This window comes from Plecotus auritus (genome assembly GCF_963455305.1).
Source record: "Plecotus auritus genome assembly, chromosome: 6".
In the NCBI taxonomy this organism is placed as follows: Eukaryota; Metazoa; Chordata; class Mammalia; order Chiroptera; family Vespertilionidae; genus Plecotus; species Plecotus auritus.
The window spans coordinates 177,348,908-177,372,629 of NC_137773.1; the positions used below are offsets into that span (position 1 = coordinate 177,348,908).

The 23,722-nt window shown below is 69.9% G+C and overlaps 2 protein-coding genes across 4 annotated transcripts in view; one reads left to right on the forward strand and one right to left on the reverse strand.

Annotated features, from left to right (window-relative positions):
* Positions 1 to 23,657, reverse strand: part of RNF123 (ring finger protein 123) — a 24,213-nt gene extending 556 nt beyond the window's left edge. The window contains exons 1-38 of one of the 3 annotated variants that reach the window (XM_080674585.1): positions 23,545 to 23,624; positions 22,711 to 22,830; positions 22,049 to 22,162; positions 21,735 to 21,813; positions 17,129 to 17,208; positions 16,904 to 16,998; positions 16,518 to 16,572; positions 16,332 to 16,417; positions 16,067 to 16,153; positions 15,906 to 15,973; positions 15,621 to 15,746; positions 15,235 to 15,349; positions 15,048 to 15,152; positions 14,543 to 14,668; positions 14,346 to 14,438; positions 14,200 to 14,273; positions 12,931 to 13,048; positions 12,733 to 12,835; positions 12,496 to 12,557; positions 12,268 to 12,339; positions 11,928 to 12,048; positions 11,326 to 11,427; positions 10,091 to 10,197; positions 9,685 to 9,883; positions 9,256 to 9,401; positions 8,948 to 9,031; positions 8,218 to 8,325; positions 6,635 to 6,812; positions 5,945 to 6,019; positions 5,718 to 5,805; positions 5,546 to 5,633; positions 5,382 to 5,466; positions 4,240 to 4,379; positions 3,973 to 4,161; positions 3,816 to 3,891; positions 3,533 to 3,617; positions 261 to 403; positions 24 to 118 (exon numbers count right to left, since the gene is read on the reverse strand). In XM_080674585.1, coding sequence (XP_080530711.1) covers positions 24 to 118; positions 261 to 403; positions 3,533 to 3,617; positions 3,816 to 3,891; positions 3,973 to 4,161; positions 4,240 to 4,379; positions 5,382 to 5,466; positions 5,546 to 5,633; positions 5,718 to 5,805; positions 5,945 to 6,019; positions 6,635 to 6,812; positions 8,218 to 8,325; positions 8,948 to 9,031; positions 9,256 to 9,401; positions 9,685 to 9,883; positions 10,091 to 10,197; positions 11,326 to 11,427; positions 11,928 to 12,048; positions 12,268 to 12,339; positions 12,496 to 12,557; positions 12,733 to 12,835; positions 12,931 to 13,048; positions 14,200 to 14,273; positions 14,346 to 14,438; positions 14,543 to 14,668; positions 15,048 to 15,152; positions 15,235 to 15,349; positions 15,621 to 15,746; positions 15,906 to 15,973; positions 16,067 to 16,153; positions 16,332 to 16,417; positions 16,518 to 16,572; positions 16,904 to 16,998; positions 17,129 to 17,208; positions 21,735 to 21,813; positions 22,049 to 22,127 — 3,732 coding nt within the window. In that variant the 5' untranslated portion in view covers positions 22,128 to 22,162; positions 22,711 to 22,830; positions 23,545 to 23,624. Of the gene's footprint in view, positions 1 to 23; positions 119 to 260; positions 404 to 3,532; positions 3,618 to 3,815; positions 3,892 to 3,972; positions 4,162 to 4,239; positions 4,380 to 5,381; positions 5,467 to 5,545; positions 5,634 to 5,717; positions 5,806 to 5,944; positions 6,020 to 6,634; positions 6,813 to 8,217; positions 8,326 to 8,947; positions 9,032 to 9,255; positions 9,402 to 9,684; positions 9,884 to 10,090; positions 10,198 to 11,325; positions 11,428 to 11,927; positions 12,049 to 12,267; positions 12,340 to 12,495; positions 12,558 to 12,732; positions 12,836 to 12,930; positions 13,049 to 14,199; positions 14,274 to 14,345; positions 14,439 to 14,542; positions 14,669 to 15,047; positions 15,153 to 15,234; positions 15,350 to 15,620; positions 15,747 to 15,905; positions 15,974 to 16,066; positions 16,154 to 16,331; positions 16,418 to 16,517; positions 16,573 to 16,903; positions 16,999 to 17,128; positions 17,209 to 21,734; positions 21,814 to 22,048; positions 22,163 to 22,710; positions 22,831 to 23,544 lie in introns of all 3 variants that reach the window. The other 2 variants (XM_080674584.1, XM_080674586.1) reach the window with 2 other exon arrangements.
* AMIGO3 (adhesion molecule with Ig like domain 3) lies at positions 899 to 3,253 on the forward strand. Its single transcript, XM_080674595.1, has one exon. The coding sequence runs from the start codon at positions 985 to 987 to the stop codon at positions 2,509 to 2,511; it is 1,527 nt and encodes a 508-aa protein (XP_080530721.1). The 5' UTR covers positions 899 to 984; the 3' UTR covers positions 2,512 to 3,253.
* Positions 23,658 to 23,722: the final 65 nt, after the last annotated feature.

Below are 23,722 nucleotides of genomic sequence, written 5' to 3' on the forward strand. Positions count from 1 at the left end.
GCCCTGTGGGTGGCCCCACTCACCAGGGAGGCCGCTGCGGCCTGGGCAGACGCAGAGGTCAGGTGTGCCAGCATCTGCTCCACCTGGGCCAGCTCCTCGCTGCTGATGTAGTCTGTGTCTGCGGGTGGTGAGAAGTGTCAGGCCCACTGTGGTCCCAGAACCCAGGGCCTCCTGAGCACTCCCAGCCTGGGCCAGTGAGATTCCTGACCTGGCCCACCCAGCCCCAAATCCCTCTTCCCTGACCCACCCTGCCCACTCACAGCTCTGGAGGGAAAAGCGCTTCCGGTCAGGGGCAGGCAGGGCATTGCCAGGGGCGGGGGGCTCCGGGTGCCCCAGAAGATAGCGTATGGAGCGGAGCTGGAAGCAGGGGTCAGCCAGGAGCACTGACGTGGCTTTCTCTGTCCTGGGTGGGAGGGTGCAGGAGGCTGGGCCTGAGCAACTACTGGACTGGGGGTGGGTGACAATCCAGCCCACCTCATACACACCCGGCTTCTCCCCCCGCCCCCCTCAAAAGTCCTGTGTCCCCGTGTAAGGGCTCAGGGCGCCACCAGCAAGTAGTGCAAGTCCACCTGCTCCCTAATATACGCGGACCCTTCAAAGGAAACAGCGGCTTAAAGGCATCTTCCCAGGCGTCCCTGCTACTGTTTCACGGAGAACCCGCCGACCCAGCGCCGCCCGGCTCGCTGGGGTCGTGACTGCTCCGCCCCCTCCAACAGGAGCCAATGGGAGCCCGAGGCCCCGCCCCTGAGCGATCACCTTCCCGAGAGTATTTAGGCGCCGAGTGCCCAGGAAAACACTCGGAAGGCTGGGGAAACCCGAGAAGGCAGCCGAGTGGAGCACAGCCTAACGCAACCTGCAACCGGGAGCTGCCGGCTGTGCAGGGTGGAGTTCGCATCCTGCCTCCCAGGCCACCGGCCAGAACAGAAGGGGCGAGTCCCAGAGTTGCGCCCCGCAGAGCAGCGGATCCACCCAGGTCGTCCCGCCATGACCTGGCTGGTGCTGCTGGGCGCCCTGCTGTGCGCGCTGCCCGTCGGCTCAGGCACCCTGGACTCCGAGGGTTCCTTGCCCCTGGCGCCCCTTCACTGTCCCAACAAATGCATCTGCGCTGCCGACCTGCTGAGCTGCGCGGGCCTTGGGCTGCAGGACGCGCCGGCTGAGTTACCCGCGGCTGCTGCTGACATCGACCTGAGCCACAACGCGCTCCAGCGCCTGCGCCCCGGCTGGCTCACGCCCCTCTCCCAGCTGCGCGCCCTGAGCCTGGGGCACAACCAGCTGGAGGCCCTGGGTCGCGGCGTCTTCACCAACGCCAGCGGCCTGCGGCAGCTCGATCTGTCCTCCAACTCGCTGCGGGCGCTCGGCCGCCACGACCTCCACGGGCTGGGGGCGCTCGAGACGCTGCTCCTGTTTAACAACCGCCTGGCGCACTTGGACCGGCTGGCCTTCCAGGGCCTGGGCGCACTCCGCTGGCTCTACCTGGGCTGCAACGAGCTGGCGTCCTTCTCTTTCGACAGCCTGCACGGTCTCAGCGTGACCCACCTCCGCACCCTGGACCTCTCCTCCAACCGCCTGGGGCAGATCCCCGTGCCTGACCTGGCTGCGCTGCCGGCCTTTCTCAAGAACGGCCTTTACCTGCACAACAACCCGCTGCCCTGCGACTGCCGCCTCTACCACCTGCTGCAGCGCTGGCACCAGCGGGGACTCAGCGCCGTGAGCGACTTCGCGCGCGAGTACACATGCCTGGCGTTCCGGGTGCCCACCTCCCGCGTGCGCTTCTTCGCGCACAGCCGCATTTTCGAGAACTGCTCGGAGGCCCTGGCTGGGGGCCTGGAGCCGCCGGAAGAGCAGCTGCAGGTGCAGGTGGGCGGGTCCCTGAGGCTGCACTGCAACACCAGCGCCCCTGCCCGGCACATCGCCTGGGTCTCCCCGCAGCGAGAGCTGCTGGTGGCGCCAGGATCCCGCAACGGCAGCATTGCGGTGCTGGCCGACGGCAGCTTGGCCATCGGGAGCGTGCAGACGTGGCACGAGGGGGTCTTTGTGTGCCTGGCCACTGGGCCCCGCCTGCAGCACAACCAGACGCATGAGTTCAACGTGAGCGTGCACTACCCGCACCCGGCGCCCGAGGCCTTCAACACGGGCTACACCACGCTGCTGGGCTGCGTGGTGGGCCTGGTGCTGGTGCTGCTCTACCTGTTCGCCCCGCCCTGTCCCGGCTGCCGCCGCTGCTACCGGCGCACCTGCTGTTGCCGCCGCCGGCCCCGCGCCCCCAGCCCGCTCCAGCAGCTGAGCGCGCAGTCCTCGGTGCTCAGCGCCACGCCCCCCGACGCCCCCAGCCGCAAGGCCAGCGTCCACAAGCACGTGGTGTTCTTGGAGCCGGGCAGGAGGGGCCTCAACGGCCGCGTGCAGCTGGCGGTGGCCGAGGACTTTGGTCTCTACAACCCCGTGGGTCTGCGGTTCCAGGTCGGCTCCGAGTCCACCAGCTCCACAGGCTCCGAGGGGCTGGTGATGACCTAGCTGCCCAGGGCCCCGGCCACCCCGCCTGCTGCTTGCCCTGCTCCCTGCTGCACAGAGCGCTCCCAGGGCTGGTGAGGCGCCCTAGGTCCTCCCTAGCACAGCGGCCCCATCACCGGGGGTCTCGGCAAGGGCCTGCCGGGCCTTTCCTGGGCACACGAGGCCCACCGGGGAGCCCTGGCCTTGGAGCAGGGGCCGCTGAGGGGAGGGAGCGGTCAGGCGAAGGGGGAGACCTGGCCCCATCCCCAGGCGGAAGAGGAAGTCCCCTCCTCCGGTAACAGGACCCTGTGCACCAACGTCCAACCTCCTTCCGGCGTCACAAGTCCAGGCCGCGTCTGGGGCAGGCGCGAGGCAGGCAAGGCTCCCCAAGAGACCCCTGGGCCTGGCCCGCCCCCCCCCCCCCCCAGTGGCCCCGCTCCTGTGGCCGGGGCATCACAGGCCGCCGAGGGCAGAGCCTCTCCCACGGGCTCAGCGGCAGGGAGGGCACCGGAGGCCCCGCCCCGCTTTCAGCAGAAAAGCCTGCCCGGGTGGCGGAGCGGAGGGCGGGCCGCACTCCTGTCCCTGGAGGCAGAGCTTCGTAAGGGCAGGCGCTTGCTTCTGTCTAATGGCCGAGGCGGCGGCTTCTGTGGACCTTGCCCTCCCCCCGCAGGGAGGCAGGGCAGGCTGGGAACCGTGGGGAGCGGAGCTGGGGCCCTTGAGGGCCTGAATCGGATTGTCACGGAGCTTCTTAATAAAGGCAGGACCCGTGCGGAGCGTCCTCTGGGCAGTGCTGTCCCGACATCATAGGGTGCCCCTCCCCCCACCAGTTGTGGTTCCCCGGCCCTGCCTGAGGCTCTGACGTGGGCCCAGGCGCCTGCTCTGCAGGGTCCCTGCTTCTACTCAGCTGCTACCGCCACCTATTCAGGCATTTCAGCCCTCAGCCCTTCTACCCCCAAACCTGACCGAGGCCCATCTTAGAGGCGAGGGAGCAGAACTGCAAGGAGGCCCTGCGCAGCCCCACAGGGGCCCCCCTGCCCACACTCACCCTGAGGCGGGGCCGTGCACCAGGAGCCGCACCAGGATGCCCGTCACTGCCACCAGGATGGGGTAGTGGTCCACGCTCTCCAGGCCTAGGGAGGGCGAGGGGGGTGAGCCGCCCATGCTGGGGCGCCCAGCGGGTGCCAACCTCCCCCCCATTGGGCACTGAGGGGAGGGGCGCTGTGGCTGGGGTGCCACGCCTGGCTGTCCTGCAGAAAGGGGAGTCGGGCATCACTGCTCCTGGCAGAGGACCAAGGCCGGTGTGGGGGGCGGGGCCCCCGGGTCCTCACCAGGCAGCCACAGGGTGACCACGCGGTCAAAGAGGTTCCTCTCAGCCGTCACCCGGTTCAGCACCTGGTTCAGCAGCTGCGAGGGCGGCAGTGGTTGGCGACTGGGTGGCTCCCACGGGGCGTCCCCGGCCCACCCCTCCTGCCCCGGCCGACTCACCTGGGCGAGCCGCTGCAGCAGCATCTCGGAGGTGGGCTGGGCCGCGTCGAGGAAGACCTCGGGCACCAGGGTGATGGTCATCTCCAGGACGCGCAGCAGGCTGACCGACAGGTCGAAGCAGGTGGCACAGACCTTGAGCTGCCGGGTGTCCACGAAGTTCCTCTCCAGGCGCTCCACGGCCTGCTGGATCTGAGCCACAGCGGGGCGGTCGGCGGCCTGGCCACACCGGCCCCGCCTCCGCAGCCCCGCCCGCCGGGCAGCCCTCACCTCCTGGATCATGCCGATGAACTCCGAGAAGGCCCAGTTGAGCTGGTTGAGGACGCTGTTGAGGAAGCTGGGCGCCACGTCGGGGTCTTGGCGCAGCAGGTCCGCCATGTGCTGCTGCAGCAGGATGGAGGGGCAGGGCTCTGCGGGCAGCGGGGCTCGGTCAGGGCCGCCGTCTGCCGGTCCTCGCTCGCCGGGCGTGGGCGTGGGGCCGGAAGACACCTCTGGGGAGGCTCAGGTCGTGGAGGCGAGGACAGAGCTCCACCTGCCCGCCCGCAGCTGAGCCAGCCACCGGCTGCAGCTGCTTCCGGCCCCACAGCCCCTGGGCAGGAGCCGCGGGCCGGCAGGGAGAGCGAGGCCAGGACGGAAACCAGAGCCCTCCTGCTGGGTCGAGGCCAGCTTCCTCAAGGGCCTCCTCGGCGCCCTGCCGCCCTCTGCTGTCCTTGGCCTGGCCTTGGCCCGTGGCCACGGTGGTGGGTGCCAAGCCTGGGCGGACGGGCAGCAGGAACTAGAGCCGCAGCCTCCGAGGCTGGCAGGCCGCCCCTCCCCCGCACAGATCAATAGTTCCCGCAGCCGCAGGCGCGAGGCCCCTGACCCTCTCCACGTGCAGCTCAGTTCCACCCTCCAGGCAGGGCAAGGCCACTGCAAGGACTCCCCGTGTGACTGCGTAAGGCACTCGGCCTCCGGGGACACCCTTCAGGCCGAAACACGTCCCCAAAGGCAGAGCCGCCAGGTGGGGTGCGCACAGGGCGCAGCAGGCAGACAAGCTGGGCCCCGACCCTGGCTTTGCCAGACCAGGGCCCCGGGACAGCACAGCCCCTGCGCCAACCAAACGCCCCCTCCCCCAGGAAGCCCCCGAGCACCCTGGGGCCCGGCCCGCCCGTCTGTGCCCTGGACTCCGGCATCCAGGCAGGTGGCAGAGAAGGGCGGAAGGACATGCGGGGACAGGTCAGGAGCACCTGGGAAGACCTGTCCCTTGTGACTGTGACCACACAGAGCTTCAGGCCCAAGGGCACCATGGACGGGAGCAAGGACCAAGGGGAATGCCCCCCAGGGGCAGGGGGACTCGGGGCTGGCAGGCAAGGAAAGCCGGGAGCCGGGAGCTGTGGGCAAGGCCACCGCCCGCCCGCCCGCCGGGCACTCACTCTGCAGGCTGGGCAGGTTGGCGTCCTCAGGTTTGATCTTCAGCAGGTGCGGCAGCCGGGTGTAGCGGTACCCGAACCCACAGCCCTGCGGGCGGGGTGGGCGCAGGTCAGCACGCAGGGCCCCGTCGCTGCAGCCCCAGCCCAGCCCCCTCCCGCCCGCTCACCTTCCAGAGCCGCACCAGGATCCAGTTGGTCTGCGCCCAGGGCCGCTGCTCGTAGGGAGCCAGGAGGCTCCTCACCATGGCGACGCGCCTGCCAGGGCAAGGGTGGCGGGCACAGGTGAGGCTGCGTGGGGCTGTGAGGGAGGGGACACGCCCTCCCCCAGCCCCCACTCACTGCTCCTCGGGGATGCGCTCCACGGCCCGCAGGGAGTGCGGGTAGCAGACGTAGCTGGCCAGCGCCTGCATCAGCGAGTCCCGGATGTCTGCGGGGTGGGGGAGGGGGGAGGGCTCAGCAGGGGCCTCGGGCCCATCTGGCCACATTTCATGCAGCAAACAGCCAGCCAGAGACGCCACCCCCCACCCCCACCCCCACCCCCCAGAGCCCTCTGCAGGGCACCTCACCAGTGCCCACGATGCGTGTGTCGGCAAAGTGCTTGGCAAGGATGGCAGCCAGGCGGGTCAGGGTCTCCTCATAGCCTGCAGGGGGCGGGCAGAGGGCAGGCTAAGGGCTCCAGGGCTGGCTCCCGGGGTCAGTCTGGGCCCAAGCCGGCCTCTAGTTCCTGCTGCCCGTTCCTGCTACCCTCAGCACTCAGCGTCGGCTGGTGAAAGGCTAAGGCCGGACTTGCTGTGGGAGTGGGTCCTGGCGGGGTGCTAACAGCCCACACCCTCGATGGCTCAGCAGTCAGAGCCCCGGGCACCCACAGCGCTACCTGAGGACAAAGCTTGCACCTGGGTCCGAGGGGGGGCAGGGGCAGGCCACAGCCCACAGCCCACAGCCCGATCCAGACATAAACCACCCACCCAGCCTGGAACCAGGGTCTGCGTGAAGCTGGGGCTCCCACGTGGCCCCAGCAGGGCCCACCCCTCGCTGTGATCTACGGAGACAGTGCCACACCCCGTGGCAGTGCCAGGCGCGGGGTGGGGGGGCACAGCAGGAAGTGAAGCAGGATCCGTTCGGTGCCTCCCTCCCAGCGCCAGGGAGGAGCGGCTGGTCTGGGCCCTGGCACAGGCAGGGCTCGTCGTGTGGCTCCCGCCTCCCACACTCAGACCAGGGGCCGGCTGACGGGGGCCGGGGCTCCCCCAGGCCCTCACCCGGGAGCTCTTCCATGCTGTGCACGGGCCCGAAGTAGTTCTTGAGGGCGCTGTAGCTGTTGATGGCCACGCTCAGGTAGAACTCGGGCATGAAGGCGAAGAGCGGGCCCGTGCGGTCACCGTGCTCGATGGTCCGCAGGCAGACGCGCAGCAGCCAGTAGATGTCCAGCATCTTCTCCTGTGGGCGGCACGGGGCTGCTGGGTGGGGGCACGGGGCAGGGCCGGGCGGGCCAGGAAAGGCCCCCCAGAACGTGGCATGGGAACCGAGCACTGCGCCCAGGAGGTCGGGCAGGGCTCAGCGGTGCAGAGGCGGAGCGTTCTCCGTGCGAGGGCGCTGCGTGAGCAGAGACTGTTTCCTCTAAGAGCGGAGACAGGCGGGAGGCCTGCTTTCACCACCCTAGAGCCCTGTGAGTTCTGGAAAAATCTACCCTAAGAGTCGCATGGAATCTAAGGGACACCCAGTCGCCAAACCACCTGGCACAGAACACGTCGGAGACCTCACGGTTTCTATTCCAACGTATTGCAGAGCCGCAGCCACCGAACGGGTCCTGACCGAGGCAGAGGCCGACCGCGGGCTGGGGCAGAAGGCCCGGGCGGGAACCGCACACGTTCAAGCACCTTCGACGAGGGAGCCAGCAGGATGGCAGCTCCCCCAGGAGTTAAGACACACGACCCAGTCCTGCTCTGAGCACAACCCGCAGCTCGAAGCCGCAGCAGCCAAGCGGGGACGGCACCCTGAGGGCCTCCAGGGCGGACCAGGCGGCGCAGAGCAAACGCACCCCACGCCCCTCGGCCTGGACTGGCCCGGCGTCCACAGGCCAAGTCAAGGAGCCGGTGACCGCAGACTAGCGCTGGCGGGGGGGGGGGAGGGGGAGGGGGGCGCGGGGGGGGGCCGTCAGTGGGTGTGAGTTTCAGTTTGGGAGGATGAACCGCTCAGCCAAGTGAATGCACTCAACGCCACCGCGCTGCGCGCTGAAGGTGACTGAGGAGCTGAGCGGGTGACGCGTCTTTTACTGAAATTGCGACAACGGTGACGATGGCACCCTTTGGCCCGGCCGCGTGGCTCCGCGGCTGAGCGTCCACCTACGAACCCGGAAGTCAGACTGATTCCCTGCCAGGGCCCATGCCCGGGCCGCGGGCTCGGCCCCCAGTGGGGGGCAAGCGCGGTCAGAGGGAGCTTGCCTCTGTCCACCCCTCAAGGCCGACTCCGGGGAGGGCGTGGCCTCGCCTCTCTGCCTCGCTCCTGAGTGTCCCTGCATCAGGGTGGCCCTGGACGGCCCGGCCCCGGTGCGTGAGTGAGCAGAGAACAGCCAGTGGCCTAAGGGTGGGTGGTCTGCGAGGAGCTGCCAGGCCGAGGTGTGGCTGGGAGAGGCCAGAGCCCGCGGGGCACCGGAGGGAGACACCCCGGCACCGGAGGGAGGCGCAGGACGCAGAGGCAGGTAGAGACAGACCCCGCTCAACCTGAAGGTGTCTGAGCTGGAGGGGCCCCTGGGGGCCTGAGAGGTTCCGGGGACGTGGCATGGGTGGGAGGGGAGGGGAGGGGCGGGGAGGGCAGCAGCCGCAGGCCCAGGCCGCCCGCTCACCTGGGAGTAGACAGTGGCGTGGACCCAGGCAAGACGGCGGCTCAGGTGGTCCAGCTTTTCCGAGAAAACTCTCTGGCTCTTGGTCAGCTCCTCAAGGATGTCCTTCCTCTGCCCGAGGGGAAAGGAGGTCAGGACCCGGCCCGCGTCCATGGCCTCGGGCCCCACTGTGGCCTGGGGTGCAAAGGGGGGGTGAACCCCCTCCTCTCTTCCAAACCCCCTCTGCCTCTGACCCGCGGGTGACAGGGCCGTAGCCGCGCCCTGGCACGGGGGAGCGGGTGCAGCTGGGGGTCTGGGAGCCGTGGCTGGGCAGCCCAGGGGCGCACAATGGACTGCGGGCAGCTGGGCCCCCGGGCCCTGCCCCAGGCCGGGTGAGCTGCGGAGGGGCTCCCGGGGAGGACGGGGCCAGGCCCGCTTCCTGCTGACGCTGCAAGTGTCCGAGAAGCGCTCAGGGCTGAATCCATAATTGATGAGGGCAGTGGGTGCGCAGAGCACTTAGCCGGCCAGGGGCTGGCTGATGGGGTGCAGACCGTGCCCGGCCTGGTGCCAGCCCCTCACTGACGTGCTATGGTCAGGGCGGGGGTGGGGACAAGAAAAACTGCTGAGGTCACCCCAGCGGCAGGGCCAGGCCAGGCCAGGTTTCCCCCGGGACTGTCCTCGGGACCCCAAGTGGGCAGGCTGCCTGTGCCCCCCCCCCCCCGCCTCCTGGAGACCCGCGGCCGCCACGCCTCACCCTCTTGGGGCACCGGCGCAGCTTCTCCTCCGTGTTCCTCAGCGCCATCGCGTACTCATTGACGTCGTCGGACACCCCCACCATCTGGAGCGGGGACAGGCCTACGGTGACCCGACCGGCAAGCCCCCCCCTCCCCCCATCACCCAGGTCAGGCCTGAAGCACGGGCGGGCACCAGCCTTGCTGGGGCACACGCTCACGTGCAGCCGTGCCCAGGCACCCCTGCAGCCCTGGGGCAGGTGGGCAAGCACACGCACACACACACAGCCAACATGCAGACCCGCGTGCCGCTCCCCGGGACGGCAGAGACCTTGCCCAGCTGCTGGTGGACGCTGAGGCTGTACATCATCACGGCCCCGTCCAGCACTTCCAGCAGCGAGTTCTCCGTGAGCGGCTGCTCCGGCTCCTCGGGGGGCCGCCCCAGCAGCAGGCCCTCGTTCCCGTGGCTGCCCTCAACTGGAAGGGGGGGGCGGGTCAGGGCCGGGCCACTGCAGTTGTCTCCGAGGCGCGAAGCCAGCCTGGGCCTCCCGGCAGGAGGGAGGACAGGGAGGGCGCAGGTCTGGCGGCTCCAGACCTATTTCTGGGCCATCGATCTGCCTCGGAATGTACTTCCCTCGCCCTTGAGAGGCTGCGGGGCTGGAGGCCGGGAGGGGCGGGGCGTGTCTCCTGGCTCTGCCCGTGGGGGCTGCACAGGACGGGTGGGCCCTCGGTGCCACGTCCGTCCCCGCCCGACACCTACTGTCCTCGCGGGTCCTCTGCTCTGCGCTCAGCGTGCGGACCTTCACTTTCTCCGAGGTGCTCAGAGGCCGCCGGGGGGTCATCAGGGTCACGGCCGCCGTGCTGAGGAAGCGGTTGGCTCGGCCCAGGGTCGGAGAGCTGAGCCAGCCGGGCCGGGGCAGGGGCAGCGCACCCCCAATGGCCAGGGCCTGCACGGGGCGCTGTGGTGGAGAGAGGAGGCGGACGCCATCAGCTCCCGGGACCCAGCTCGGGCTCCCGGGGTTCCTGGGGCCCGGAAGGCAGGTGTGTGACTCCGCCCACAGCAAGGGCGCCCGCCTGCGGAGAGGGGCGGCCCGTGTGACCCCCCTGCCCTTAGAGACGGGGGGAGAGGGACGCCGGCGTGGAGTGCCCCTGCCCCCCCGCGGCACCTGGGCCGCAGCCGGGGACGGCTCCTGGTCCTCGTCCAGGTCGTCCATGGTGGCCGCCTGCAGCTCCAGGGGGTCGATCAGGATGTTGGCCTTGGACGCCAAGTCATCTGGGGGAAAGCAGGGCTCAGTCCAGTGGAGGGCGAGGGTCCCGGCTGGGCAGGGGTCCCCACTGGCCACTGCGCCTGCGCCTCTCCCCTGCACGTCCTCCCTGTGCATCCGGGGACTCCGGCTTGTAGAGACTGGGTGGCAGGGGGCACCCCATCACACCTCCCTGCCCCTCTGTCTGACTCCCGGGAGGGACCTCATGCTTTCTAGGCCCCCCACTCCCCTGCCCCCGCGTCTCTGACTGTTCCTCCTGCTGCCCTCCAGGCGAAAGGCGGCCCAGGCTGTCCCCGCCTCTGCTCGGCGCACTCTGCACCCCCAGGCCCAGGCCTCCCACAGGCGGTCCCACCTCTGCCAGCCCAGGCCCTGTCCTGCCGTCCCCCAGCCTGTCACCGCAGGCCCCGCAGCGCCCCCTCCTGACGGTGCCCCATCCCCACAGCCTCTGGCAAGAAGCTGGGTCACCCTTGCCTCCTGGGCAGCCTGCCCTCCCACCCCTCCTCTGCCGCCTGCACGCCGGCCAGCCGTCTCCTTCCCTGGCCCTTGCACCCCTCGACGCACAGCCGCAGCCAGAAGGGGGGCGTCTTTCCACGCAGCCCGACCTCACCCGCTGCCACAATGAGCTCAGTCCTTGTCTCCAGGCCACCAGGCTCTGCCCTTGCGCCCCTGGCCTCCTTTCCCGGCCCCCGGCTTCGCTCTTCCTCTCGGGGGCACCCCGCTGCTCCCCCCCGCCCCCGTGACTGGGCCGTGTGCTCTGGCCTCCCTGCCTGGCCTGCACTGCGCCCTCCGCCCTGGCACTGCAGCCTCTGTGCTCGCCCCTCACAACAGCTCAGACAGCAACTCCAGCCCCGGGGCCTCGCCACGATGCCAAGGTCCCCTCTGCCAGCACCCGTGCCCCCACCTCAGTGCGGGCTCCCAGAGGCCCGGGGGGGGGGGGGGGGGGGTTGGGCGGGGAGCTCCAGGGAAGGACAGCTGAGCCAAGACCAGAGGCCCGTGGGCAGACCAGCCTCTCGCCGCAGGCCGGTACTCGGGCGCCCTCTGGTGGACAGAGGCAGCTCGGCACTCACGGCAGAGGGGCTCCCAGTGCACGCAGCCAGCCGCCCTGCTCCCCGCCCGCCCCCCAGGCCGGCACGCACCTTTGAGGGTCTTCCGGAGGTGTGAGAGGAGGCCCCCGAGGCGCTGCTGGTCGAAGTAGTCCACCTTGCCGTTATAGAAGACCTGGGGCGGGACGTAGGCCTCTGCGCGAAGCCGGCGGCCAGGCCGGCGGTCAGACCCAGAGGATCCCTCCCAGGCTGCCCCCTGCACTCTGGCCTCGCACAGAGGGGACCCCTGGATGCCCACCCACCCCCCAGGCAGACAGCGTGGCCTCGGCTACCTCCCACCCCGCCCCGGCTCAGGTCAGTGCCAGCAACGGCACAACCTGGGGTGAAGCGGGCACTTGGCTGTGGGGCGCTCAGGGGAAAATGAGAGCCTGCCCCCCCCCCCCCGTGGGGGATCCCCCAATGCAGGGCACCTAAAGCTTCCCCGACCCTGGAGGGCTGTGTCCCTCACAAACAGCGGCCCGGCACCTCAGAGCCCAAGGCGCCCCAGGCCTGCAGAGAGCGGGCGCTGGGCGCCTGTGGGCACCGTCTGCGTGGACGGCTCGCAGTCCCGGCCCCCAGGGCTCCTGCTGCCCCACCCCCCCTGGCCTGGCACCCCACCCACCCCCACCCAGGGCGGCTCTGCCCGGCCCGCTCACCCTCGCTGACGGAGGCGTGTGGGTTGGAGGCCTTGTACTCGTCCCAGTACCAGCGCAGGGCGGCGATCAGCCGGTGCAGGAAGCAGACCATGTACTCGGGGGGGCAGAGCAGGGGCGCGTTCTGCGGGCACAGGGCACACGCCATGCCGCTGCTCCAGCCCAGAGCCAGCCTACGCCTCCCCGGCGCTGGCCCCAGGGTCCTCCTGGGCGGAGGGCGGAGGGCAGAGGGCAGAGGACCAGGGGCGGTGGGAAGGAGGCGGAGAGGGGGCAGAAGCCCAGAGCACAGGGCCTGCGACCCAGCCAGGGGCCACGGCGGCTGCCCGGCCTGGCGGACACCTACCCCCCGGCCGCTGGCATTCTCCTGCAGGAACTTCCGGAACTTGGTCAGGAAGATGTACCTAGAAGCTTCGCCCTGCGGGGGTGGGAAGACGAAGCTGTGATGAGCTGAGGACCCTGCCCAGGCTGGACTAGCGCTGCTGTGAGCTGGACCTGCCCTGGGAGCCTGGGTCCGCCCCGCCCCGCCCCGCCCGACCGGCCAGGGACCCTCACAGGTGCCTGACTCACTCACCCCGTTCTCATCCTTATTGTTCAGCAGCAGCTTCAGGATCTGGACCTGCAGTTCTTCCACCACTGGGGCGGGTGGGGAGCAGACACTGAGCCCCCGCAGAGCCCTGCCCACAGGCCCCGGGGCAGGAGGGGTGCAGGCTGGGATGGGGCTCCACCACCAGGGACCCCGAGCCCAGCACCCCAGCACACACGTGCACCCACCCCCAGCCGCCCAGCCGCCCGGCCCGGCAGGCCTGACCTTCGATGCGCTTCTTGAGCCTCTGGCAGCCCCGCTCGTAGGCACGCCTCCGCAGCCGCTCCTCGGCCGTCTCCTCCTCCGTCACCTCCTTACTGTCCTTGCCCTGGACGGGGGGCAGGAGGAAAGACAGCGGGGCTCCCCACCACCCACCCTAGCCCCGGGCCGGCCTCCCTCAGACCCGCCACCCAGGCCGCCCACCTCCTTGCTGGGGCGCTGGGGCCACCAGGTGGTGGGGATGAGCTGCTGCAGGCCGGCCTCCTCCACGCGCAGCGGGCTCTTGATGTGAAAGAAGACGGCCGACCGCAGCGCGTCGAAGCTGGAGCCCGTCAAGGCAAGCTCTGCTCACGCGAGGCACTCCCCTCCCCCGTCCTCCCGGGAAGCTCGGCGGAAATCTGCCCACCTCCACGTGCCCACCTCCACATGCCCATCTCCACGTGCCCACCTCCACATGCCCATCTCCACGTGCCCACCTCCACGTGCCCACCACAGTGCGCCCCCCCAGGGGCCATCGCTGCCCTGTGCTTGTCTCTCCGTGAGCCCCAGAGGGTGTGGCCGTCAGCCCACCACGCCCAGTGCCCATGCATGCACGTGTGCAGGACAGGCGGCCACAGGGACAGGTGGCTGGGGGACAGGCTGGAGGGACAGGTGGCTGGGGGGACAGGTGGCTGGGGGACAGGCTGGAGGGACAGGTGGCTGGGGGACAGGTGGCTGGGGGACAGGTGGCTGGGGGACAGGCGGCCACAGGGACAGGCGGCCACAGGGACAGGTGGCTGGGGGACAGGCTGGAGGGACAGGTGGCTGGGGGACAGGCGGCCACAGGGACAGGCGGCCACAGGGACAGGTGGCTAGGGGACAGGCTGGAGGGACAGGTGGCTGGGGGATAGGCTGGGGGACAGGTGGCTGGGGGACAGGCGGCCACAGGGACAGGCGGCCACAGGGACAGGTGGCTGGGGGACAGGCGGCCACAGGGACAGGCGGCCACAGGGACAGGTGGCTGGGGGACAGGCGGCCACAGGGACAGGCGGCCACAGGGACAGGTGGCTGGGGGACAGGCGGCCACAGGGACAGGTGGCTGGGGGACAGGCGGCCACAGGGACAGGTGGCTGGGGGACAGGCGGCCACAGGGACAGGCGGCCACAGGGACAGGTGGCTGGGGGACAGGCTGGGCAGGGCCTGGTGGCCTCTCCTGGGAGGCAGAAGGCCCCCAGAAGAGGCGACAGCACAGCTCCCACCTGGGGCCCAGAGCTTTTCCACTTGCGCACCCTCGACATTCTGGGGGAGCAGGAAGAGCTGACTTCTGGATCTCGGGAAGCCCCGACCCGGAACACGGGTAAAAGTACAGTGCTGTGGCTGAAGGCGCCCCCGCACCTCCAAGTCGCCCCAGAAGCGGCCGCCGTCTGGAGACCCTGCTCGGCTGGCCCCGAGCCCGTGGGACCCCGCGCGGCGGCCGGCAGCGGGCGAGGATACAGGACGCTGCTCAGCAGAAACTTGCGGGACTTGTCGTGCCGCAGGATGGCCGCGGTGAGCCGCAGGTGGTGGATCTGTGGGGAGGAGAGGGGTGCTCAGGGGGCCGGCGGGGCCGGGGCCCAGGGCTCCGGGCAGCGGGCGCCCACCTGCAGGCTGAGGTCGGGGACGATGGGCGAGAAGCGGTAGAGCCGCAGCAGGGCCATCACCAGCTGCTTGAGGCAGTCGTGCACCTCGTAGTCCTGGGGAGAGAGCTGGCTGCACAGGCCGGCGGGGCAGGCCCGACGGCCATGGCCCCGGCCCTCCCAGAGGAGCCGCCCGGCCTCAGGCCCGAGCGCAGCCTCACCTCCATGAAGAGCCACAGGAGGTCCAGGACCTGGCCCACCGCGGCCTGCGCCTGCTCGGGGCTGCCCGCCTCCACGACGCCCAGCAGGAAGCTCGTGAGCACCGACTCCACCAGGTACACCTTGCGCTGCTCGAGGGCGGCACCGTGAGGGCGGCCCTGCACCCACGCGGGGCACCCGGCCGGGCAGCGGCCAGGCCCACGCACAGCTGGGCCCTGGGCCCTCAGGCAGCCCCGCGCAGACGCACCGTCCCCTCCGGCTGAGACACAGCGCCGCCCGCCGCCCTCCGGGCCTTCGCCAGGCCGCTCCCTGCCTGTGATGTCACTGCCCCTCACCCTTTCTAGGACCCGCCCTGAGCCCTCCTCCTTGCTGGGGGACATCCTTGGGGTCTGAGGGCTCAGGTCACACGGGGCCCCCACCAGGTGAAGGTGCAGACCCCACGCACCTGGCGTCCCAGCCCCAGCCCAGGCGCCTCAGCCTCGGCCTGCCTCCCCCCACGCCCCTCACCAGGAGCGGAGCGAAGCGGTGGAAGATGTGGGCCAGCGTGAGCAGCACCGTGGGCTGGCCCTGCAGCTGCCACTCGGAGCTCTCCTTCTCCAGCAGCCGCCCCTCCTGGGTGGGGAGAGGGGACTGTGAGGGAGGGCGGCGGGAGGCCCCCGCCCCCCCCCCGCCCCCCGCCCAGCCCCTGGCTCACCACGGGGTCCAGCTCCACGCTGAGCACGGCCCGGAAGCAGCCCAGCAGCCTCTGCGCCCGCACCAGGTCGGCGCGCGGCGGGTCCTGCAGGGGCCGGTAGCCCGCCACTGGGTAGGTACCACAGTTAAGCTGCATCTGGGGCTCAGACACCCCCCGCCTCTGCGGGGCGGCACTCCTTTTCTTACTTCCTGTTGTTCAACCGATGGCCCTGGCACCCCCCTAACGAGGTCGCTACGGGACTGCGGCCCCCCCCACCCCCACCCCGCCGAGCTCCCCCCACTCACTCCCGAGGCAGCAGGCCCTCCCCCGCCCAGCGGGCTCCGTGCAGGGAGCCGCCCCAGCGCCCCGACTTCCCAAGCAGCTCCCGCCTCCTTCGGAAAGGATATCGCAGGGGGCGGCTGCCGAAGTTGAAGGCCACGGACTCCTTGAAGGAGAGGCTGATGGCTGGGAAGTAGGCCATGCCCGGGCCCCTGGACAAGTTCTCAAAGGCGGTGCCCAGCGACATGCCGTTCCTGGGATGGAAGGGAGGCCTGTGGGCAGTGCCCAGGCCCCCGCTGGGGCTGCCCCCCCTCAGGCCACCCCTCCCAGGGACCGGGAACCGGGGCGGCCGGGGGAGGAGAGAGGCCCCACGGCCGGGGTTGGGGGGGGCAGGGAGGAGGCAGGAGACTCACAGGCAGAAGGACAGAGCGCCGGCGTCCAGGTCGATCAGGCAGCTCACGATGTCCCCCGCGGCCCACGCCTGCAGGGGGAGGCTCTCAGATGCAGCCGAGCCCTCAGCCCCCCAGGGCTCCTGCCCCGAGCCCTCAGCCCCCCAGGCAGCCCGGCGCCCCACCTTGCCGTAATTCGTGGTGGTCACGTTCCACTTGCGCACCCGGTTGCCATCGTAGGCGTAGGAGTTGTGCGTATCGCCGACGCCCTCCTAGGGATGAAGGTCTGTGAGGCCCAGGGGAGGTGGGCGGGGCCGGCCAGCACCGGCCTGGGGCGCACGTGGTCCAGAGAAGGCGGCGATGCTCGGGGCGGGCCAGGGCGGGTTGGGGCGGTCGGGGGGGGGGGGGGGGGGTCTGGGCAGCAGGAGCTCCGGGGCCGCCTGCACGTACCTCCTGATTGAAGCGGCAGTTGATGGTGCACCAGCCGATCTGCATGAGCCCCTGGGAGGAGATGAGCACCTCGTACACCCATTTCCCTGGAAAAAGCCAAGTCAGGCCCAGCAGGCAGACGTGCCCCCCTCAGGCCCGGGCCCCCGACCGCCCCCGCCGCCCCGCCGCCGCCGCGCACGGCCGCACCTTTGTACACGCAGGTGGTCGAGCGGATGGTGCCGAAGTTGCTGTGGCCAATCACCTGGGGAGAGCAGGGGTGAGCTCCTCCGGGCACACGGTGCTTCCCGAGGGAGAACGCCCAGCCCTGGCGCCGCCCGCCTCGTGGTGCGGGCCAAGGGCCTTGTGCCCCACACTGCCTGCGCCTGCCGGGGGGCTAGGCCTGGGTGTCCCCAGCAGGAGCACGCGGGGAGGGGCTCATGGCCATGCTGGGAAGAGACCGGGGCTGGAGGACTTCCAAGAGGGTCTCGGGGGTGTCAGGAGGGCTTGGGGCTGAGGACTCAAGGGGCCACGTCGGGAGGAGCTGACTCAGCTGTCACCGGGCTGGGGCCCGGCCCGGCCTCGCCCTCACTCACCCCCAGGAGGTCGTCATCCACCAGCAGCAGCCCCTCGAAGCCGCCCGTGTGGTCCAGGACCACGGTGGAGGGGCCGAGCCGCCCTTCCGCCTGCCCTGGAAGGAGGAGGTGTGGGTCGGGGCCCAGGTCTGAGAGAACGCAGTGGGCTGAGCTCACCAGGGCACCCCCAGGGCCCGCCGGGTCCAGGCCTGGCTCCCCGGCCCCACTGCAGAAGCTGCCACGTACCCTGGCTCTCCTCGTCCTCACCGTCCACCTGTAACAGCTGGTCCAGGCGCTCTGGCAGGTTCTGGAAGTTCAGGGGTTTCCTGGGGAGAGCAAGAGGCTGCGAGGGGCCCCCAGTCCCTGAAACCAGCCCGAGGACACTAAACCCCTCCTTCTCCGCCCCCCGAGCTCCCGAGGGTGGCGGCCTGGACTGCAGAAGCAGCGTTGTGTCTGGCCCCGGACCTGGCGTGCTGGGGGTCAGGAGGCGAGGTGAGCTGCTAAACTAAAAGCGATGTCCCGTCTGGTGCAACCTCAGGGCTGTGCACAGGCCCCTAAGCCTCAGCTCCCTCGTCTGCGGGGGCACCAGCAGCCGGGCGTCAGGGACGCTGGGAGACCCCGGAGCCGCACGTGCTCCCTGCGCAGCCCACCCCCGCCCGTCCTCGAAGGGGCTGTGCTGGTCGGGCCTGGGAAAGGGAGGTGGGAGCAACGCTGACCCCCACGTCGTCAGCACCAAGGTCAGCGAGTCGGCCCTGGACCCCAGCCCTGCGGCCCCTTTGGGGGCAGACGCCCAGCCTCCACACCAGCCGGGGAAGTCCGCGTGTGGAATGAGACACGCCTGGCACAGTGCAGGGCTCAGCCCTCTGAGCTGCTGGCTGGCTCTGTCCTGTACCAACCTACACGGCCCGGAGGGCACTCGACCCGCCTCTGTGCCACCTGGCCAGCCAAACTCCCTGGGCGTGGCCCCGCCTCCTCCCAGCACAGTGCTCAGAGGAGCCAGGGTGCCTCAGTCAGCCAGCTCTGCCCTGAGTTCAGCGGCTAAGAATAGCGGGGCAGCGGGGGAGCCAGCGGGTCTCAGGGGGAGGAGAGGCCCCACGCCCATCTGGGTCAGGGCCACCGACTGCCGGCACCTGCTCTTCCCGCTCGGATCCCCGCTCCTGCCCCATTCACCCGCCCAAGGAGTGGGGTCTGGGCGGGGACATAGGTGGGCAACGTGCTCCTCCCCATGTGAGCGCTACTGACCCCTGGCGGCAGGGGCTGGAGATGCACGGAGCTGCGTCTCCCTGTAAACATAGGCGCTGGCCACGCGATGGGGGCTCAGGCAGCAATGGCTCAGGGGTTGAACGTCAACCTATGAACCAGGAGGTCACGGTTCGATTCCCGATCAGGAGCCAAGGAGTTGTGGGCTCGATCCCCAGTAGGGGGCGTGCAGGAGGCAGCTGGTCCATGACTCTCATTGTTGATGTTTCTGTCTCTCCCTCTCCCCTCCTCTCTGAAATCAATAAATTTTTTTAAAAAGGCTTCCGTCAGTCTCCTCACTGAACACGCCAGGGGCCGGGGCCCCGGAGGCTTCTAGTGGTTCTTCCCGCCCACAGCTGGAGGGCTGCTCTGGTCTTTTTTTTTGGTAATATATTTGTACTAATTCGTGCACCAGTGGGGTCTCTCCGCCTGGCCAAAACCGGCTCTCTGACATCCCCTGAGGGGTCCCAGATTGCGAGAGAGCACAGACCAGAGACCAGGCTGAGGGACCCCACCGGTGCACGATCAGGGAGAGACGCGGGAAGTTGCCAGCTGGGGGGCACGGCGGGAGGGCTCCAGGGCGGGTCTGGCCCATCTCGCTCAGTCCCGACCAGCTGGACCCCAGCAGTAAGCTAACCTACCGGTTGGAGCATTTGCCCCCTGGTGCTCAGTGAAGGGCCTTAGCATATCATTAGCATATTACGCTTTGATTGGTTTTACGGCCGACCAGACAACTGGACACTTAGCATATTAGGCTTCTATTATATAGGATTGATTTCAGAGAGAAAGGAAGGGAGAGAGAGAGAAACATTAATGATGAGAGAGAATCATTGATCGGCTGCCTCCTGCACGCCCCACACTGGGGATTGAGCCCTCAAACCAGGCATGTGCCCTGACGGGGAATCAAACCGTGACCTCCTGGTTCCTAGGTCAACGCTCAACCTGAGCCACGCTGGCCGGGCAGGCTGCCCTGGTCTTGTGCCCGATCTGCAGAGCAGCTGTGGGCAGGTGACCTGAGACGGCCTCTCAGTGCCCCGGCACTGCCCATCTGGCCAACCCCAGCACTGCCTGCCCTTTCTGGACCTGCCTGCCCAGGCCCCAGCCCAGGGCTTCCGTCCACACAGCCGCTGACCAATGGCCCTGCCACCTGCTCGCCCTCCTGGCAGCCACGGCGGCGGTGGCAGCAGGATCATTTCTGCTGTCACATGAAGTAGGGATCAGGCGGCCCTGGAGCAGGCCTGGGCTGGAGCTGGGGTGGAGGTGGGCAGCACCCCCCAGAGGTAGAAACCCCTTGGCCACCACAGCCACTTAAAGGGACAGGCGACAACGCTGCCCTCTGAGCCTGCCCAGAGAGCAGAGGCTGAGAAAGACAGGCTGGCAAGAGGCTGAGCAAGAGGGGCACTCGCAGGAAGGAGGCAGAATCTGCACGGAGTGACTTAGCAACCATCCTACATGTGACTGCGTTCCAATACTCCAGCCACACAGCCCCACGCCCGGCGCCTCCCAGCACGGCCCCCCAAACCAGGGCGCGGCTACGGGCTGACCCCGGCCCTCAAACACACCCAGCAGGGTCAGCGTGCAGCGTGGGAAAACACTCAGGGGATATGTTGATGACAAAAACAGGATTTAAATTTCTAAGCACTTTTAGAGCTGAGAGCTGTGTCCATTGTCTTGATGGTATGATGGCTTCACAGGTTACCCACAATTCAAACTCACTTTAAACACCAGTGGGTTACTGTGTTCCAATTATTCCCTAATAAAACTTTTTTAAAAAGGACGGATGGAGACAGGAATTTTTAATTTAAAAATAAATTTCTATTCAGCACAATCCAAGTTATGCAGATGATGAGATGGCGAAGCCCCACCCACCAGGCACCTCAGGTAACGAGCGGCACCGTTTGTGCTTCTAAACGTCTGCGAAGACGCAGTGACTCTGACGGGGGTTGAACTTAAATCATTGAACTTGCAAGGAGACGGGCCGGTGAGGTGTGTACCAAGCAGATGCAGGCCGGGCGGCCGAGGGCCAGTGGGGAGAAGCGGGCAGGTGGGAGGAGCGGGCAAGTGGGAGGAGCGGGCAGGTGGGGAGGAGCGGGCAGGTGGGAGGAGCGGGCAGGTGGGAGGAGCGGGCAGGTGGGAGGAGCGGGCAGGTGGGGAGGAGCGGGCAGGTGGGAGGAGCGGGCAGGTGGGAGGAGCGGGCAGGTGGGAGGACGGGCAGGAGGGAGGAGCGGGCAGGTGGGAGGAGCGGGCAGGTGGGAGGAACTGGCAGGTGGGGAGGAGCGGGCAGGTGGGAGGACGGGCAGGTGGGGAGGAGCGGGCAGGTGGGAGGAGCGGGCAGGTGGGGAGGAGCGAGCAGGTGGGGAGGAGCGGGCAGGTGGGAGGAGCGGGCAGGTGGGGAGGAGCGGGCAGGTGGGAGGAGCGGGCAGGTGGGAGGAGCGGGCAGGTGGGAAGGAACTGGCAGGTGGGGAGGAGCGGGCAGGTGGGGAGGAGCGGGCAGGTGGGGAGGAGCGGGCAGGTGGGAGGAGCGGGCAGGTGGGAGGAGCGGGCAGGTGGGGAGGAGCGGGCAGGTGGGAGGAGCGGGCAGGTGGGAGGAGCGGGCAGGTGGGGAGGAGCGGGCAGGTGGGGAGGAGCGGGCAGGTGGGAGGACGGGCAGGTGGGAGGAGCGGGCAGGTGGGGAGGAGCGGGCAGGTGGGAGGACGGGCAGGTGGGAGGAGCGGGCAGGTGGGGAGGAACTGGCAGGTGGGGAGGAGCGGGCAGGTGGGGAGGAGCGGGCAGGTGGGAGGAGCGGGCAGGTGGGAGGAGCGGGCAGGTGGGGAGGAGCGGGCAGGTGGGAGGAGCGGGCAGGTGGGGAGGAGCGGGCAGGTGGGAGGAGCGGGCAGGTGGGGAGGAACTGGCAGGTGGGGAGGAGCGGGCAGGTGGGGAGGAGCGGGCAGGTGGGAGGAGCGGGCAGGTGGGAGGAGCGGGCAGGTGGGGAGGAGCGGGCAGGTGGGAGGAGCGGGCAGGTGGGAGGAGCGGGCAGGTGGGGAGGAGCGGGCAGGTGGGGAGGAGCGGGCAGGTGGGAGGACGGGCAGGTGGGAGGAGCGGGCAGGTGGGGAGGAGCGGGCAGGTGGGAGGACGGGCAGGTGGGAGGAGCGGGCAGGTGGGGAGGAGCGGGCAGGTGGGAGGACGGGCAGGTGGGAGGAGCGGGCAGGTGGGAGGAGCGGGCAGGTGGGAGGAGCGGGCAGGTGGGAGGACGGGCAGGTGGGAGGAGCGGGCAGGTGGGAGGAGCGGGCAGGTGGGGAGGAGCGGGCAGGTGGGAGGACGGGCAGGTGGGGAGGAGCGGGCAGGTGGGGAGGAGCGGGCAGGTGGGGAGGAGCGGGCAGGTGGGAGGACGGGCAGGTGGGGAGGAGCGGGCAGGTGGGGAGCGGGCAGGCGCTCACGGACCGTTGCCGACTGCGGAGTAGGGGCTACGCTGAGCGCTGACCGGGCGCCGCCTCTGACCCCCAGCTCCCTCGACCGGAAGGGACTAGCACTGCCCGAGGGGAGGACGCAGCGGGACCCCAGCCAGGAGCTGCCGTGAGGGAACCCCAGGGCCTGCGCTGGCCCTGCAGAGGGAGGAGGCTCCCGCAGGCCGTACCTGCTGGCGGCGGCGGCGGCGTGGTCCGGAGAGAAGATGCGGTGCAGGTAGTCCTCCAGCAGCTTCTCGTGCACGATGCCTGGGCCGCGGGCCAGGAGGGAGGGCGCGTGTCAGAGCCGCTCCCAGCTCTGCGGCCCGCGGGGTCAGGAGCGGTCCTGGTGTGCGCCCTGCCCGGCGGCAGCTGGCGGAGGAGCTGGCTGCCGGGGACGGGCCGCGCGGCCCGGGGCTCACGGGACCTGGGCCTTGGCCGCCTTTGCCTCTTCCTCGCCCTCCCTCAGCTCAAGGGCCCTCCTCCCAGCCCTGCCGGCCCTTACCTGTGACCCTGGGTTTCTCGTCCGAGGCCAGCCCGTAGCTCTTGCGGGAGAAAGACAGGTCAGCCCCCTTGGATGCCATCCTTCATGCCTCGTGGGCGGCCAGTGTCCTGGGGGCTGAGCGGGGCAGAGGTTGTCTACGTGAAGCCAGCCAGCGCCCCCCCCCCACCTCAGTGCTAGGGGGCAGGAAGGCCTGGGAGCTGGCGGGGGCAGGTGCGTGCTCACTCCCTCAGGCACCAACGCTGGGCAGAGGGAGGCAGAGGGAGGGGGGCCACGTAGGACCCCGTGTGACAGGCCCACTGACAGGTGGCCACCATGTCCCAGTGTCAGTACAGGCCCCACGGAGCAGGGCCAGACAGGTGTTTGTAGAACCAACCTGGGGAAATGAACCCAGGGTCCACAGTGGGGTGGCCCGGGAGCAGAGCCCCTGCACCCCTCTCCGTCATGAGCCGCACTGACACCCCCAGGCACAGCCCACCATCAGGGCTGGGTGCCTTCTTCTGCTACAGGCCTGCCCGCACCCAAGGCCAGGACGCTCCTCAGCCCCAGACCCCCTTCTCTGGCGGAAGGTCCCGCTCACACACACGGCCACGCACCCCACCCCAGCACCCCGGTGCCGGGTCCTCCTGGCAGGTCTGCTCTTCCCACCGCGGCCCAGCCCTCACCGGGTGCTGCTGCTGCTGCTGCTGCTGCTGCTGCTTTGAAAGCGGCGAAGTGGCTGCTCAGCCGCCCTGTCTAAAGCTTCCCGTCCAACAGGAGCCGCTGGCCACACGTGGCTCTTCACACTGAATTAAAGTTTGAGGAGTTGAAGTCAACTTCTCAGTTACATTAGCCACGTTTCAAGGATCCGGCGGCCACGTGTGGCGAGCGGTTCGTGTGCTGCACACTGGAACACAGGCCACCCGCACCCGGGCGGGACGGTCCCCCCGGGCAGCCTGGGCCGGAGCCTGCCCCCCCGCCCCCACCGCCTGAGCCGGCACCCCGCTCCCTGCAGCCTCTTATCTCGCCCCAAACAGGCCTCTGCTCCATCGCACACCCTGCCCATTCCCAGCCGAGCCACTCCTGCCCCTCGGGATGGGGACTGCCGCCCCCCCCGCGGCCCCCACGGGCGTCCGTGACCGCGGCCCCCGGCCCACCGGCGCAGGTGCGGGCAGCTGAGACCTGGTCACTCAACTGGTCAGCAAACCGCCCCGACGCCCGCGCTGGGTGTGCCAGGTGCGACCAGGTGAGAGGCGGGCCTGGCTCTGCTCGGGGCTCCCCGCCGCGCCGGTCCGCCCGGTCCCGCCGGGGGATCCGAGTTCCGATCAGAACCGACCCCTCTCGGAGCCAAGGGCGCGGAGGGTAGGGCACGTCTCCCCCCAATCCTGAGCGCGGCCCCGAGATCCGGGGGCCCCCAGGCGGCCCAGCCCGCAGCCCGCACAGGCCGGGACCCCGCGCCGAGCACCCCCGCCCCGGGCCGCTGGGGACTCGCCCGGCCGGGCGGGCCGCCCCTCACTCACCCCCAGCTCGGCCGCCGCGGCCCGGCTCACAACATCCGCCCGGCCTCTCGCTACGGCGCCCGCCCGGGGTCAAACCCCGCGCCGCGCACGCGCACCGGCCGCGCCGGCCGCCGCCAGGGGGCCCTCCGCCGCCCGGGCCGTGCTCCCCGCCTCGGCACCGCAGACACCCCGCCTCCCG

Excerpts from the sequence above, each read along its gene's own strand:
- AMIGO3 (XM_080674595.1), top strand. The coding sequence starts at position 985 with ATGACCTGGCTGGTGCTGCTGGGCGCCCTGCTGTGCGCGCTGCCCGTC.